General features: G+C 42.5%; 2 protein-coding genes across 6 annotated transcripts; both read left to right on the top strand.

Moving 5' to 3' along the window:
- The first annotated feature begins 194 nt into the window (after positions 1-194).
- Positions 195-16455, top strand: LOC134182727 (msx2-interacting protein-like). 5 transcript variants are annotated; one of them, XM_062650161.1, is made up of 12 exons: positions 195-312; positions 382-615; positions 1410-1828; positions 1892-2003; positions 2504-2589; positions 2657-2853; positions 5546-5902; positions 12773-13079; positions 13152-13190; positions 14524-15269; positions 15923-16081; positions 16136-16455. In XM_062650161.1, the coding sequence occupies exons 1-12, from the start codon at positions 230-232 to the stop codon at positions 16268-16270; spliced, it is 2874 nt and encodes a 957-aa protein (XP_062506145.1). In that variant the 5' UTR covers positions 195-229; the 3' UTR covers positions 16271-16455. The 5 variants fall into 5 exon arrangements, with proteins under 5 accessions (XP_062506145.1, XP_062506144.1, XP_062506143.1 ...); XM_062650160.1 differs by having other exon boundaries at positions 14521-15269; XM_062650159.1 differs by having other exon boundaries at positions 12773-13190.
- Positions 9290-10284, top strand: LOC134182674 (ATP-dependent DNA helicase RecQ-like). Its single transcript, XM_062650101.1, has 2 exons — positions 9290-9449; positions 9761-10284. Exons 1-2 carry the CDS (start codon positions 9408-9410, stop codon positions 10280-10282), a joined length of 564 nt encoding a protein of 187 aa, XP_062506085.1. The 5' UTR covers positions 9290-9407; the 3' UTR covers positions 10283-10284.
- Positions 16456-16512: the final 57 nt, after the last annotated feature.

Genomic DNA, 16512 nt, shown 5'->3' with positions numbered 1-16512 from the left:
TTCAAGTCTGTATATGCTAGAATCTGATTGTACGTGTTACGACCTAGTTTGTAATCCTTAACAACACTGTCAAAATCATACTTATATACGTACTTTTGAATTATAGATAATTTAAACTATATTTTGAATTATAATTTTCTCAATAAATTTATATATAATACGGGACTTCTTCATTTAGGTAGTTGCATAGCGTACGTTACGTTTTTGCTTCCCGTCGCTTTTTTAGGAGATGGTTCGCGAAACGCGACATTTGTGGGTCGGCAATTTGCCCGAGAATGTCGGAGACGACCAGCTGCGCAACTACTTCTCAAGGTAGCGCTCGATCATACCCACATTTCCGGATCATCAGCGGATTCTGCAGTCATCTCTCGTTGTGCGTAGATTCGGTGGCGTGGAGAGTGTGCGCGTGCTGCCAAAGCGTAGCGCTGACGGTGGCAGAGCGTCGTTCGTCGACTTTATCGACATCAAGAGCGCTGTGAAGGCGCACGAGGCCTCACACAAGATGGGCTCGCGCGAATTGCGCACGAACTACAACGAGCCGGGAACTAAGTTTACGTTTGGAAGGCACGTACGTGGAGGAGGAGTCGGTCGGCGTCGTTTTGAGCGAAGAGAAGGGTATTTCCGACTGCTGTGTCGCGATTTTGTTGTGTAGGAAATGTTGGCGGGGCATTTGGGGGACCCGTTTATGTAGTGTCGGCTATGGTGAGAGAATATTAGATGGATCGACATGGAGTATGTGTTGTTTGGTGGGTAAACGTTTGGAGCTTGTTGTTTGGGTCGTGTTGTGGATCGTGCGTGGGCGTGGTTTTGGAGATTGAGGATCATGCGTCTCCATAGTTTGTGTTGGTCGACGAGCGATGGGCTTCCCGTTTGCGGATAGCAATTTGAGAATTTTGGAGTAGAGAAATTGAAATTTGAATAGAGAAACTGAAATGTATCACATGATTTGTTGTCACCTAATTGTTGTCACGTGATTATGGTATCGAATGTTGTGGATGCTTGCTAAATCAACTAAACATGTGCTGGTAGTGAGTGTATCATACAGTAAATGTGAGAGATTTCAACCTCCTGGATCAGACACCGATTGTTTGCATTTCTTTCATTGTGAGATAATTAGTATGTAGTAACATGCACAGACCATATGAAGAACTCAATTCGGTGTTTTATTGTGGGTGTGTGTTGGAGTGATGTGTGGGAGTATTATGTGTGAGTATTATATTGCATGTGTGAGAGGTTGCCATGGTGCTAGAGTATTGCTTTGTGTTGTGGAGTTGGTTATTTGCCATATTCAAATGATAATTGCATACCACCTGTTGGAGTCAGGTGAGTATTACATTGGAATCACCATGTATCGCTTGACGCAAACATAGAGATGTTTGAAATACTGACTTGCCTCTCTTTGATTTAAGGGATTATGAGCATTCTCATGAACGAGGCCACGGATGGAACCAGCAGTCACCTGAAACAGGGATGGAATATGGTGACGATAGTCACTGGTCCGGGTATAAGGAACATGGCAGGCACAAGGTCGATAGAGAACGGCGACATCGAAAACCGATTGAGAGTCGTAGTGTCAGCCGATCACGAAGTAGGAGTCCAAGAGGACGATCGATTAGCAGCAGTCGGTCGGGTTCTAGTGAAGCTGTAGGACGGTCAGACGAAATGAAGTCGGGAACAGAGAAGGAACACATCGGGAAGACAGAACAGCAAGAGGAGAAATCTCGACATGAAAGGAAGGCAGGGAGTATGAGTCCTAGCGCATCAAGTCCATTGCAAGATCGCCACATCAATGCCATTATTGTAGAGAACTTGGATCAACAGTCATCTGGTTAGACTGTTTGACGAGAATAAGTGATATGTGTATTGATGATGTGTTGTATTTTGGATGTAGAGCGTGGCATTACGGAGGGACTCTTTCACGAGTGCAAGAAATACGGAGAGGTGATTTCTGTGAGGTTGATCGTCGACAAAAACGAAATGAAAGCGGTTGTCAAATTTCCAAGGTAAAAACTAGATCGGTAGCAGCCACTGAACGAGGATTAACGAGAACCCGTATGAACTGACAGGCAGGCAATTGTGTCATAAAGGTGACAAATGGTGTGACAAATGGGTGACAGTATTACAAAGACAGTGGTGTGAACAGTGAAAAGTTGAAAGTATATTGTGGGTCACACAAAGATTGGTCACATCTAATTAAGTTGCCATGGAGTACAGACTCGTGCAGTTATAGCAGTTGAGCTGCTTTGCTAGGTAATCAGCAATTTGCTGTTTGTATTACGAGAGGCACGCACTTAGCCTGCTGTATAGAATTTTAAGAAAATATCCGTATAGCTTGATGTGTCAATCACATTGCCAAACTGATATCTTGGATACATAACATATCAAACAGAGTTAGACAGTCAGAAAACCCAGTCACACTTGACAGCATGTAATGGTGCGGCATTTTTGCGAGGACAATTGTAGGATGGTTGACTGCATATGCAATAAACTGTTGTGTATGTAGTTTCGACGAAGCAGCTCAAGCCAAGAAGGAAATGCAAGGACGGAAGTTCCATGGCAACAAGCTAGTTGTTGATATTTACGATGGGGGTATGAATTGTGTTGTTATTTATCTCTGTGTCTCGATTGGTGGCCATATGACCATTGGTGTGACTAGAACTGTCAGACGATAACAAAGGCGAGGCGATACTTCAAGCTGCAAAAATGAAGAGAGCATTTACACCTCCAACAAGAAATGAGGAAGAGGAAGAGTATGATATGGCAGCGACACGCACTCTTTGGATTGGCAATCTCAATGTTGAAATTACACATGCCGAGTTGAGGAAATTGTGTGAACGATATGGGGAAGTTTTGGTGAGGGGAATGAATGGCTGTGTTATGCTGTGTTATGCCTTCAATTGTGATGCATTGTTTGGCATGCAGGTTGTGTGATAATTGGTAGTGAGAGATGGTGGAGAGGGGGTGGAGCGAGTGATTGTGTCTATATAAGATAACATTTTTGGTTTGTTTGGTTTTACACACGTACATATATGTTGTGGGTCTATGTGACTGTTTGTATATGTCTCTCTTTTATTTATGAAAAATGTACATGAACTTTAGTGTTTGTCGTAGGATCTCCCAACGTAGTGGCTTGCTGTGTGCTCTTTGGTGGGCATATTGGTATCTCTGGACTTACCCATATTAAAGACTTTTTCAACTCACATAGCACAGTGGAAGGAGGTTGACATCACTTGTAAGACATCGTGTTGTAAGCAGCTTGCCTGCTAGCTGTGATACCACATTGACACCTGAAACGGTGTGGGCTTCAATGGGGCAATGTGTCAGGGGTGAGAGAGGTTTGTGAACGCTGGCTTTAAAGGAGAACTCCCACCAAATACTAAAACTTGCTGACAGAAAGATACAAAGCCTAGTATCTGCCTGCAGGAAGCTTAAGGTTCAGCCAGCTACAGAAGCAGAGAATGGGCCATGAGTTGTTCAGACGATTCCCCATGATATTAACGTACTCTTTGTTCTCGTTTGCAGTAAATACTTTAGGTTGAACAGTACAAAGTGCTTCTAACACACCAAAATGAAGCGAGACATGATCTATGAACTAACCTTGTAAGAAGGGTCTCCTTTTTAAGTCTCCACGGTTGTATTGACAGTTGATACTTGTGTGATAAGTTTAAGGTCCCAGTTTGCTTTGGTCAATAAATCACAACTTCCCACGATTTGTCTCATAATCCTTACCTTGAAAAGTGCACAGGTATCGGTCTTCCTTGCTAACCAGCAATCAGCGTTACTTTATACGGGTAGTAAACATGCCCACACAAGTAATTTCAATGCTTTATTTCTCCGTTATGGTGAACAGTTGCATAGGGTTGTGTCATGAAATGACAGCTTTTATCTGAGAGATTGCTGATTTTGGAGAGAGTTCTTCTTTAACTGGGCAGCTCACACGAGTCGAAATTTATCAGACAAGTGACTGGAGCCCAAGAGGTCATTCAGAGTGATGTTGGAAGCTCAACAGTCATTATGACCACCAAGTACCTGAGCCCAAGAGGTCAGTGCAGCTGATGTTGTAAGCTTCAACGTCTAAGAGGTTAGTCAAGCTGGTGTTGGGAAGCTCAACACATCATCACAATCCCATTCCATTTACGATCGGACATTAGACAACTTGCTTTGTGAAGTCGAGTTGATGTTGCAACTTGAGTAGAGGTGCACGTAATGTTGGGCCAAGACTGGATCGCTACCTGATCTATTGAATACAGTTCTCTCGAACATGGGATCGAGGGTGGGATACGAAGAAAGCTACAAGACGTACGTACACTGTCCAGACAATGCAATATTTTCGCAGTCATTTATATATACAAATCTCAACAGCTATCTATGCATAACATTACCAGATTGCTGTAGTAGCCTACTCCTGACATTAACCTACTTGTACTACGTCAACTAACGATTGTAATGTTTCAGAGGTGTTTACATGATTTTGTGTCTGTCTGTAAAACGATATCTCTTTAACGGCTTAACATATCAATATGACATTTTAGAATACAAACGCCTTGCCAAAATCTTGAACAAATTCAAAATGGGCACTCAGGATGGACAAATTGATTAATAAATAATAAATTAAATATAATAGATAAATTTCTTCAATACATGTGTATTCAAACTTTAAGATCAAAACAACTTTGAGATTATCCTGAGTTTTAGACGGATGGCTCAGGATCCAACTCAGAAGAGCATGCTTTACAGGTTGCACTTGGATTGTGCAATCCCATTGTAAATAGATAGCTTCTAGTATACAGAGCTCTCCCTAGCAATGACTGCAAGGCATATATGGTGCAGTATTTGTAAGGGTCATCGGTACGTACAAGTTTTATTGAGAATTTTTGTCAGGGAAAACAACGTAGATTGAACTGCCATCAAACATTGACACATCAAGTGTTATCCAACAAGCACAAAGCCAGTGACATAAGAAGCTTACTGTATTGACATCCAGACTACTCAGTAACTGGTGTGCGGTGGCAATCAAAAGGGTGAGTTACCTGATTGCTTTGATGGTGTCAAAAGAAAGTTGCTTACCTCTAGTGCATGTACTTGTCCACATCAGTAAGTTTTGGCCATTTGCTTATTAGATCTTTGTTCTAAAAAGACTTCAATATTGTTGATATTAAATATTACGATACATTCATATTGAAGTCTTGCTATTCTTTTTTTCAAATTGTGCGATAACGTTGATTGTTTGTTTGTTGTCTGTTTGTGTTTTGTTGTCCTTGCTTCTCTGTCTGTTTGTTCATTTGCCCGTTTGTTCGTCTGTCTTTGACTGGCTGGCCGGGTGGCTGTCTGGCTGCCTCTCTGTGTGTCTGTTTCCCTGTGTGTCTGTCTTCCTGTGTGTCTGTCTCCCTGTTTGTCTACATACATGCAAGCCTGTATGCTTTTTAGTGTTTGCATTTGTCACTACACGTGCACAGACACACTCACACACACATTAGTGTTTGTGGGCATGTCAGTACGTAACAATGTGTCGCATCACACAACTGAAACTTGAATTGCATTGTAGGACATGGACATCAAGAAGCAAGGCCAGCCGTTTATGTATGCATTTGTACGTTACCCAGACTTAACAAGTGCTTGCAGAGCCAAACGAAAGCTCGACAACCATGCACTGTTGAGCACTCGGCTTAAAGTCGGTTTTGGTAAACCTCACTTCTCACCTGCACTATTTCTCGACAATATTGGATACAATACGTCTGAGAGGTTTATAGAAAGGCAGTTCAGTTCATTTGGGAGGTTAAAGACGGTTGCAATTAATCGAGAAACGGATCATGCAATGGTAGTATTTGATCATGTTGATTCTGCTGTTGATGCGAATAAGGCGATGAGAGGGAGAAATTTTAGCAGAGGAGGACGATTGAAGGTGTGTGTGTGTGTGTGTGTGTGTGTGTGTGTGTGTGTGTGTGTGCACACGCGTGTGTGTTCGTCCTATTATTTGTCAGTTTCTTTGATCTTTTCTGATTATTAGTTGTACTGTGTGCAGTGCTCACAGTAGCATATTTTCAAAGGCTCAAACTCTTGCATTTGGCTATTCATGATTGAGGGTTCTTGAGGAGTCTAACGCTATGTTCACACTAGACCAGAAATAGATCACAATCTGATGGGGCTAGCGAGCGGCAACACTGCACTTTGAAAATGACATCTCTGCCTTTTTTCTAGTATTATTTGACCGATGGCCGATTTGTACGTGTGGGCTCTTTGCTTGTGGAAGACATTGATGCAGCGACGTAAGGCAATTGAAATTGAGCGAGAACAAAGAAGAGTGAGAAGGTTTAGGTTTTCCAACTACATTCATAGTGCATATCAAGGTAACAACGCCCACTATTTTCATAATTGGATTTAACCAATGGTGATCGATGTGGATCGTATCCACCTCTCGATGTGCATTGGATTGCGATCACTTGAAAGTGGATTAGGTGTGGATGCGACATTTGCAGTTGGATCGTGATCAGATCGCAATCCAGTTGCCAGTGTGGACAGATCTTAAAGGGGAACTCCCCCGACAATACAAGCTTATTTGTAGTAGAGGTACTTGTTGTGGTAACTCGTTTCCCAAAATTAATTTTTGTAAAAGCGACCTAAGAACAAAGAAATGCAGCAGTAAATTTGGGGCGTGTCCTTGTGTGTAGCACACCATTTTGAAGGATGACGTACAGCTGTTTTACCACTGCGCATGAGTAGGGGTATCGGTGTGTAGGATGATGCACTGTATCGCATATGGCTGTAACAATATAGATAAGGACATCAAACGTAGCGTACAATTTTACCGCTTGTCTCTTACAAACAAGCCACTGTTGAAACAATGGCTGTCCAAGCGCCACTTGCAAGATCTGCCTATATCAGACAACAGTCGCGTGTGTACAGATTATTTCCAGCCTGACTGTTTCGAGCGAGATTTGCAAGCGGAACTGCTGGGAACTAAGGCAAGAGTACATCTGAAAGCGGATGCTGTTCCAACATTATTTTTCTTTGTAAGCACCAGACAAGATCGATCAACAGGCAAGAGACGGTGGCAGATTGACGTTAGTACACCTTGACTACAAATATCAGTATACAATTATAGTACTTGACACTAATTACAGTACAGTGTTTAGGCAGTCAGTTACAGAAATACTTGAAGAGTCATCATCTTCTAACTTATCTAAACCACAGAATCCAGACCCAGAAGTCCAAGAAGACATTGATGAGGCATCTGTTGATAGTCATCTGCCAGAGTTTGTGGTACATCTACCCAGTATGATCTCTCAGATGTTTGTGATAGTCATGTGCCAGCAGTTTGTGAATCATCTACCCAGTATGATCTCTCAGACGTAGTGCATCCACAAGACCATTTATACTAACATCCTCTCCTATTTCTGCATCATGTACTAAAGTCCATTCACGCATTAGGTGGACTAGGAATTTGGCGTGTAGCTCTCGAGTGGTAGGGGTCTGTGAGTCCTAATGGGTATCATTTGACAGCTCTTTAGTAGGTCAATTCAATTATGATATTGTTACTTTCGTTGATTCTACAGTATAACAGAGCCAGTATAGGCCTGGAGTTTTAATGAGTTTGAGGGTGGAGACAGGCTAAATCCAATCTGCTTGAAAGACCACCCATGATGTCATTTCCTTATCAAATTAAGTTCATGTAAATTTTAGTCCACCTCTCAGCCCTTCATCGTTGTTTATGGAACCAGAATTGGAAAGTGCAAGGATTTTTTTGTACAGCATCAGAAGACGAGTCACCCCATGGTATCCATGTAGATTCTGACTATGACCAGTCTTGCTACAGCAGACATGTCATTCGCATCTACACAATCTGACACAACAATACCGCCCGAAAAAGAAGCAAAGTACATAGGTTTCAATAGCTGTCTACAACAGCTTCTTCATTTTTGTCCAACCTGTGGTTCGCTAGCTGACAACACCTTTGAGCATACCCAGGGTAGCATGTTGACTGTGAAACTGGTTACTTGGACGCTATAGCAAGTTTTCACAATTTGCCAATTTAATGAAGTTGCAGTTCCTGTCTGAGTCTACTTACTATAGAATTCAAGATGTCTACCTTGTTCCAACAACAAATGAAACTTGGCAAACACATCAAATTTGTCTTTTAGAAAAGTTCAAAAACACTTTGTGCCTCTTGGGGGATGGTAGGTGTGATAGCCCTGGCTATACTGCCAAATATGGAACTTACACTCACCTTGAACAAGAGTCAGGAGTCATTGTTGATTTTCAACTTATTCAGGTGAGTGAAGTCTCTAACTCGGTAGTTATGGAACGAGAGGGATTTGAAAGATCTGTTCAAAAGCTGTAAAATGAAGAGTTGACTATATTTCAAATAGCAACGGACAGACATTCACAAATCACAGCCACATTAAGAAAAAATAAACACATATGCCATCAGCATGATGTGTGGCATGTATTGAAAGGAATTGTGAGAAAATTGACTCAGAAGGGAAAAGCAAAAACTGCAAAAATCTATTGCCATGGATACAGTCAGTCTTCAACCACCTGTGGTGGTCCTCTCATTCTTGTAATGGAGATGCCCAAGTCCTAAAAGAAAAGTGGATGTCTGTTACAAACCATATAGTAAATGTTCATTCTTGGGAGCATGCAAGTGTCTTTGTGCGATGTGAACATGCAGAGCTGTCCTCAGAAGAATTTCGCAGAAAGAAATGGCTTAAGTCTGGTTCCCCTGCCCATGAAGCCCTCAAGTTGGTTGTTTTCGAAAAAAGGTTACTGAATGACATAAAAAAAGTTAACCAAGTTTTGCCACACTGGGCACTTAGAGGTATCCCATTCGTTGATTACAAAGTACTGTCCCAAAAGACAACATTTTGGGTATAATTGTATGTTGGCAAGAACACGACTTGCTGTGCTTGACCACTAGTCTCGCGTAGCCAGACCCCTTTCCGCCGCGTCCTCCTGGCGAAATGGGGTCGGTGAACGGCCTTTGATGTCGCTGTGTGCCGCGTAGCCAGAAATCGGCTATCTGAAGACCGGATTTTGTTTCTTAAACGCTTCACTAAAGACCAGACTGGTATGCACGCAGTGCAATCCTATCTCAATTAGCTTCTCTTGTTTCGTAGAGAACAACTCGAAGACTACAGCTAGAGTTGTTGCTGTTTGTGAAATCTGCATGTTTACAGCAGCGATTTAACGCGGCCGCGGGAACGTTGACGTCGACAGGCTTCGATTTCATGCAGCCATGATCGACGTCATACGATCTAGCATTGTGCACTCGTGTCACAACGGAGACTGAATGCGAACGTAATGGATGGATGCAAACGTACTCGGTGCTGTTTGCTGTTTGCTGTTTTTTGACGTCTAAAGTGACCGCAGACAGTCCAGAGTGAGCGATATCTGGAAGGGCTTGGAGCTGCATGATGTCATCGAAACAAGATGAGTCGTCTTTCTGTGTTTGGGTAATCATTTCATGTGTTTTGTGTATTGCTTTGGTGAACACATACAGTAGCAACCAGGAAGAGACCACGTTGTGATTGGGTTGCAGAGTTCACTTCTGACACTGCATGTCAATCTGTGGAACACGCAAGTCTCTACTACTTACCTTTATACATTACATGATATCTGCCTGGCCCTGAGTAACCTTTACGTAACGATCAACACTGCATGTGTATACTGCATGATCATCATGTATTAATTCATAGATATACATATATGGTAGTCCATATATAGCTAGTCTAGAGTTTTTTACTAAATCTTTTGTACTAAATAGACAACAGTTGGTCACTGTATATTCAGCTCAGATCAAAGCTTGGGATCCCACTTTACATTTCCATCAGATTGTATTGATTTGCAAGAATTTCATCTAGTTGATATGTATTCGAGTGCCTTCACAGTCGAGATGAAAGAACAATTTTTGATGTCATTTAGTAAAGTAGACAGCACATTGAGAGTTCTGATAGCTACAACAACATTTGGGATGGGTGTTGACATTCCCAACATTAGGTGGATTGTTCATTGGAGTCCTCCAAGACTCATTGAAGATTATGTCCAAGAGACTGGGCGAGCTGGAAGAGATGGCTTGACAGCACCTGCACTGCTTGTATATGGACATCTGCACAGGACAGTTTCATCCTCGATGAAGAAGTATGGACAAAATTTTACAACTTGTTGTAGGAAGTGCTTAGTTGCTGGTAGTGAAGACATTGCAGGAAAAGGATGTGGTTGTTGTGATGTTTGTGTACTTAGTTGTGACTGTGGTAACTGCTGTACCTTTGACCTTCCAGTGAAATAAATAACTGCATGTTGTAATAACTGTCTAAAATTCTAGATCATGTAGTGCTGATCATGCAATGAAACATAACTGTCTGACATGTCGACGTGCTTTTGTGTTTGATGAAACCACCAGATGCTATCACCTTGTTGAGCAAGAGAAAACAGTTGGATGGAAGTAGTCTCCCTGAAGCTCCACATACTCGGAAGTTACGCTGCAGGAACACGCGTAATGTATAGCTCTTCCAAACAACACATCGAATCTGTACCACCTTGGGACGTCCAGCATTTCTGTCGACGTGGTCTCTTCCTGGTTGCTACTGTATGTGTTCACCAAAGCAAAGCACAAAACACATGAAATGATTACCCAAACACAGAAAGACGATTCATCTTGTTTTGATGACGTCATGCAGCTCCAAGCCCTTCCAGATATCGCTCACTCTGGACTGTCTGCGGTTGCTTTAGACGTCAAAAATAGCACCGAGTACGTTCGCATCCATCCCGTATGTTCGCATTCAGTCTCCGTTGTGACACGAGCGCACAACGCTAGATCGTACGACGTCAATCATGGCTGCACGTCAACGTTCACGCGGCTGCGTTTAATTGCTGCTGTAAACATGCAGATTTCACAAACAGCAACGACTCTAGCTGTAGTCTTCGAGTTGTTCTCTACGAAACAAGAGAAGCTAATTGAGATAGGATTTTTTTGCACTGCGTGCATACCAGTCTGGTCTTTAGTGAAGCATTTAAGAAACAAAATCCGGTCTTTAGATAGCCGATTTCTGGCTACGCGGCACACAGCGACATCAAAGGTCGTTCACCAGACCCCATTTCACCGGGAGGACGCGGCAGAAAGGGGTCTGGCTACGCCAGACTACTTGACCACAACTACAACACTGAAAGCAGGCCACAACTAGCCAATGAATCAAATACTACAAGGTTGTCTTTCCCAAAGCCACCAAAGCCTGGGTAGCAAAAAGCTATAAGTCAATCTAAGAACTATGACTATTGAGACATCACACAGCTCAGTCTCCACTAGTGGCACTAGCCATGAATATTGCTGATAGTGAAAGACCACCTATGGAAGACGTTATAGCTCACACTAAGTCGAGATTTCATTAGTATAGAGACACTGTTAGCTTTGATGTAATACCACTAGAACTCAAAATCAGACTCTGGGAAAAAAATGTACGTCATTATGAATCACCAGCCTCTCTAAAGCCCACATGGTGTTCGCTCTCCTCCGGAAAGGCACTACATACTGCACACACCACACAAGACGGAATGACAACTCGAACTTCGCTTCCCAAACGTTCATGTGCTCATTGAGTGAACTTTCGGTATGCAGTTAATCTCAAAAGCCTAAACAGAGAGTACATGACTTAAATTTGTAATCCCAACTCTAAAACTTGGTCATAAGAGGTTAGGTAATAGAACCCGGCGCAACATCCATGGTAGCTACTGCCGTGCGCAAGACCTTGTAATCGAAGCAGACAAGCTTGAAGCTTTCGTGCTCTATACCACATGAAAGTTCATGAAGCCTCCAGTTCAGAGCGTCTACCTCTTGGCAGCAGATGTTTTCGACCACGGTTGGCATAATTATGCAAGAGCTGCACTCACACCAGTCTGTGTTCTCTAGTTGTTCAGGACCTGCCGCTGGATGCATTCCGTCGCTGTCACTAGTCATAAATTCACTCTCCTTCTCGCTCTCTTTGCTGTCACTATCTGGCTTAAAACTGTAAGGGCGGACGTGAGTCATGTTATGTTCATGCTCAGAGGTAAGACACTTCTACGTCATCTTCTATAATGGAGTAATACACGGTGACACGCCTCCAACTTCATCCCTTTATTTCTCTGCTCATATGATGTCGTTTTGCTCAACAAAAATCTTATAAAATGATTCAACACAATATCTGCTTATATTACACACGCAGATGTATTTTCGTGGGAGTTCCCCTTTAAGGATTCAGTTACTTGATGAAAGAGAACTGATTATGTCACTGATGTGGTCACTAAGGTGGACCTTTTCTTTTGAGTGATTGCTCTTGCAACTATGTGTTGTTTACCTTACACTGCTTTTCAGAAACACAGGGGAATAAGTTGACAACAGACATGGCGATGGCAATGTAATGCATACTATTAAATAAGAGACATCACTGTAATGCAAGCTAAAGCAGGCACAACATTTACACGTGAAAAAAACTGTGATGTCTTCATGTAGAAGCTTTCTTGAGGTCTCAGTGAGCAGGTAGATTGAAAACATTGGGAACAGCCAGAATAGACTTTGAGGACATTGAGCCCATGATTTGGGCTACTGTGAGCTTTTTTCTGTCTGTTTGTTGTCTGTCCATTTGTTTTATGTGTCTGTTCTGTTTTTCTGTTTACGTTTGTGTTTGTCTGTTTGCCTTCTGGTTGCTTGTGTATTAATGTATTTTTTGTGTTTGTCAGTTTTTCACGTTTTTATCTGTTGGTTGTTTTTCTGTCCCATCTTTCTCATTACCACTGTCTTTAGATTGACTTTGCTTCGCCTGCTAGTCAGCAAGAATTTTTTGATGCAATGGATGCATCTCATCAGGGTGACAACTACCATCATAAAGAAGGCGACCACCTTGACAGTCACAGAAGTGAGCGAAGAAGGAATGAAGGCGTTGAGCAAGATTTTAGTTCTCAACCAAGAAGACACCACAGACGAGGCGAAGACAAAGATGCTGCACACGAATCAGGAGATGGTGGTGACAGAGGCGAGTCAGAGAGATCAAGAAGAAGACACGGCAGGGCTGGAGATGAAGAATGGATGAATGGCACATCAAAATCTAGTGGTAAGGAACAGATGACTAGTTCATCTAGAGACTTGTTGGTGACTGTAAAAAGCTTCTCCTGCATCGACCCAGAGCGATCTGTCAGTCGAATGAAAGAGAAAGAAGGGCGAGGTGAGACATGTGACGCGATGGTGTTGATGGGTGTCTAGGTTTTGTGACTTCGTAGTTGTGTTTGTGTGTTACATATGTAGTCTGGGTTTTGTGATTTTGTAGTTGTGTTTTGTGTGTATGTGGTTGGCCTATTTTGTTTGTTTTAATGTTTCTGTTTGTGTGCCAGTCTATATGTTTGTTTGCTTGTTTGTTTGGTTATTTGCCTATTGTCTCATCAACAGACACACCTGTGTGTGCATGCGTGGTCTTACATGTACAGTCCGCTTCAAAACTATTGACACATTTACGCTTAGAGGCGTGGCCATGGGTAGCGTGAGCAGAAACGCATCCATTATCAGGTCAGGTACAGTTTATAGATAGAAGAGAACTATTGTGTATGCTTGTAGGTTTGCTAGACTTTTGGAACTCACAAGTGCGCATCAGTAGCTTGTGTTCTCCTTTCATTTTGATAGCATTACCCTCGCTGGTGTGGCTCGAGACAAAGGCGCCCCACTCTTCAATGTACGGCAACAGAGCACAAGGCGTGAGCAAGTGCCACTCTGCCTGGATTGCATCTTCCAGTTCATGAACGTTTTGAGGCCTATGAAGCTCAACATGCCGCTTGATGACCGCCCAGATCTGGTGAGCTAGCGGTCCGATTAAGAAACCGTGATGCTCAGAGTCTTGTTTTTCAAGCTTCACTAGCAGCGGAATTTTAATTCCTAGGCATCGTGTAGCGATACTTGTGTCATGAAGTTCTCTTCTGCTGGTGGAAGAACTGCATGACAACAACTTCCTGTGCTTCAAGCTGATGTGCAACTGTGTTTGCTGATTTGTTGTTCCTTGTTGTGTCATGTTCACTAATTGAAGCAGTTCGATGGTTTTCAGCTAGTTTTTGGTCTTCAACGGGAAGCTCTGCTTTGAATTCCTTCTCCAGTGTCCAGTCTTTGGAGAGTTCAGTAAACAGTAGAGCGAGAAACACGTAAAGTTGGCAGTACTGGAGTGGTATAGTAACAGAATATCGTCGCATTGTCTTTCATGACTCGTTTCATGATGGAAAAGTTCTCTGCGGAGATGCGCATACTATGGAATAGCATTTGTGACTGCTGTTCAGGTGTTTGAGAAAAATTTGGCGCGGTGTAGCAAAACAAGAAAACTTTTCGAAAATAGGACAAGTAAATCGGAAATGTGTCAATAGTTTTGATGCAGACTGTACATATGTGTGTGCAGATGTCGTGGTGTGTGTGTTTGTGTTTGTGTTTATTTGTGTTTGTGTTTATTTCTGTGTTGCATTCACATTTATGTTTGGTTGTTCCTCATTTCATGCTGCTGATCATCTTCTCACTTCTAGAAGAACCAGAAACGAAGAAGAGGAAGACAAGCTCAAGTGGCCACGACAAGAAGATCGACAAGCACAGAAGAGAGTCCGAAGGCAGAAATCGAGAAAAGACAGAAAAGTCAAGCAAGAGCGACTTGACCCGACGAGGCCGTCTGAGAAAAGACAAGAACACAGACATTGCAGACACATCGACGACCGAAGACGCGACGAATGAAATGTCAGGTGACATGAACACGCATTCAGATACATCGCAGCAACAAACCGTAGTTCACGGTCAAGGTATTGCTGTTAAACTAGAAAGTGGTGACGTGTTTCATCAGACTGGCATGTCCCAAGTACAACAATATAGTGCAGCTGCAGCTGCAGCTGCTGGTTTTCCTGCATTTCAGTCTCAATTTGTATCACAGGCTGCAACACCTGTACAGCCACAGGCGCAACAGACACAGTTTTTTGACCCGTCATCTGTCTATCAGACGTCGCTCACACAGATGAATGCCAGCACAGCATTCGTGCAACAGCAGGCTCTCGATCCAGTACAGAGTCTGCTTCAGCGGTATCCAGTCGTGTGGCAGGGATTTTTGGCTCTGAAGGATCATCAGATTGCTGTGCAGATGCATCACTTGGCCGGGAATCGACTTATGGCTGACATGTGTCTGCCGCATGCACCTGTGTCAATGCCGACTGTCGTGCCGCAGCTGAAGATTGGGCAGAGGATGAAGTTGGAACCGGCACAGTTGGATGTGATGACGAAACGAATGCAGGTGGGTGTACTGTACTGGTTGTAAATTGTATGATGTAATACGTATATGTAAGGGTATCTCACCTTGGAGTGTTGTGGCTTGCTTATTTGTTTGTTTGCTCGTCATATTGTTTGTTTGTTGTCTCTTTGTCAGTTTGTTCGTTTATTGGTTGGTTGGTTTGTTTGTCTGTTTGTTAATCTGTATGTTCATTTGTTTGTGTTTGTCCATTTGTTTGTATGTCTGAGACTGTTTGTTTATCTGTGTGTTTGTTAGCTGGTGTGTTTGTTCTTTTGTATGTGTGTCTGCTTCTTTGTCTGCTTGTCTCTGCTTGTTTGTCTGCATGTTTGTTTGCTTGTTTGTCTGCATGTTTGTTTGCTTGTTTGTCTGTCTGTTTGTTAGAATGTGTTTATTTGTTTATTTGTTTGTCTGTTTGCATGTGTTTGTTTGTCTGTCTGTCTGTCTGTCTCTGTCTTTTTGTTTGTTGTTTTTGTCTATTAGTCTGTGCGCTTGTCTCTTTGTTTATCTGTTTGGTTGTCTGTTTGTTAGTTTGTGTGTTTGTTCTGTGTGTGTTTGTCTATTTGTTTGTCTGCTTGTTTGTTTGTCATCATTTTTGTATGTTTTTTTTGTTTGTCTGTTTTTGTGTTTGTCTATATCACCTTTGAGTTGTATTTCAGTCGGAAACAGAGCATTGCTTGTTATTGGCCCTGCCCTGTGGAAGAGACCCTCTCGACGTTCACTACCAGACCAAAGCGATGGGCATTAAGTTCATCAATTATCTACAAGAAAAGCAAGCAGCAGGAATTATCAACATCAAACCTGCAACAGCAGGACAGGTCAAATACCATTGCATAGCAGCTCATTTTGTTGCCAATTGATGTCTCTTGCAGCCTGTCGGTGAGTTTGTATTGCACATCTTTCCTCCATGTGATTTTTCCCAGACGTATCTTAACAAGGCAGCGCAGGAGCTGATGGAGAATACCTTACAGAATGGCCATCTTATGATCTTGATTGCGACGATGTGAATTTATATTTGCTTCTTAGAACTGGATTGTTGGCTGTATGCTTGACGTTGCTCTGTCGTGAAAACGTTGCTTTGTAGTGAAAACGGGGCATGAGTGTGTGGGAAGGAACGATTTGGATTGTATTGTATATTGTTTTGCTGTCCAAGTACAAAATTTGATGGTGAAATAAAACTGCTTGATGTTTATAGCGTGATTTATCATCACGTGGCTATGTCACGTGGTGTTGGGTACTGTACAGTGAA

Source organism: Corticium candelabrum, chromosome 7, assembly GCF_963422355.1.
Source record: "Corticium candelabrum chromosome 7, ooCorCand1.1, whole genome shotgun sequence".
Lineage (NCBI taxonomy): Eukaryota > Metazoa > Porifera > Homoscleromorpha > Homosclerophorida > Plakinidae > Corticium > Corticium candelabrum.
The sequence above is the reverse complement of the archived record's forward strand: the minus strand, read 5'-3'. Positions and strand labels throughout refer to the sequence as shown.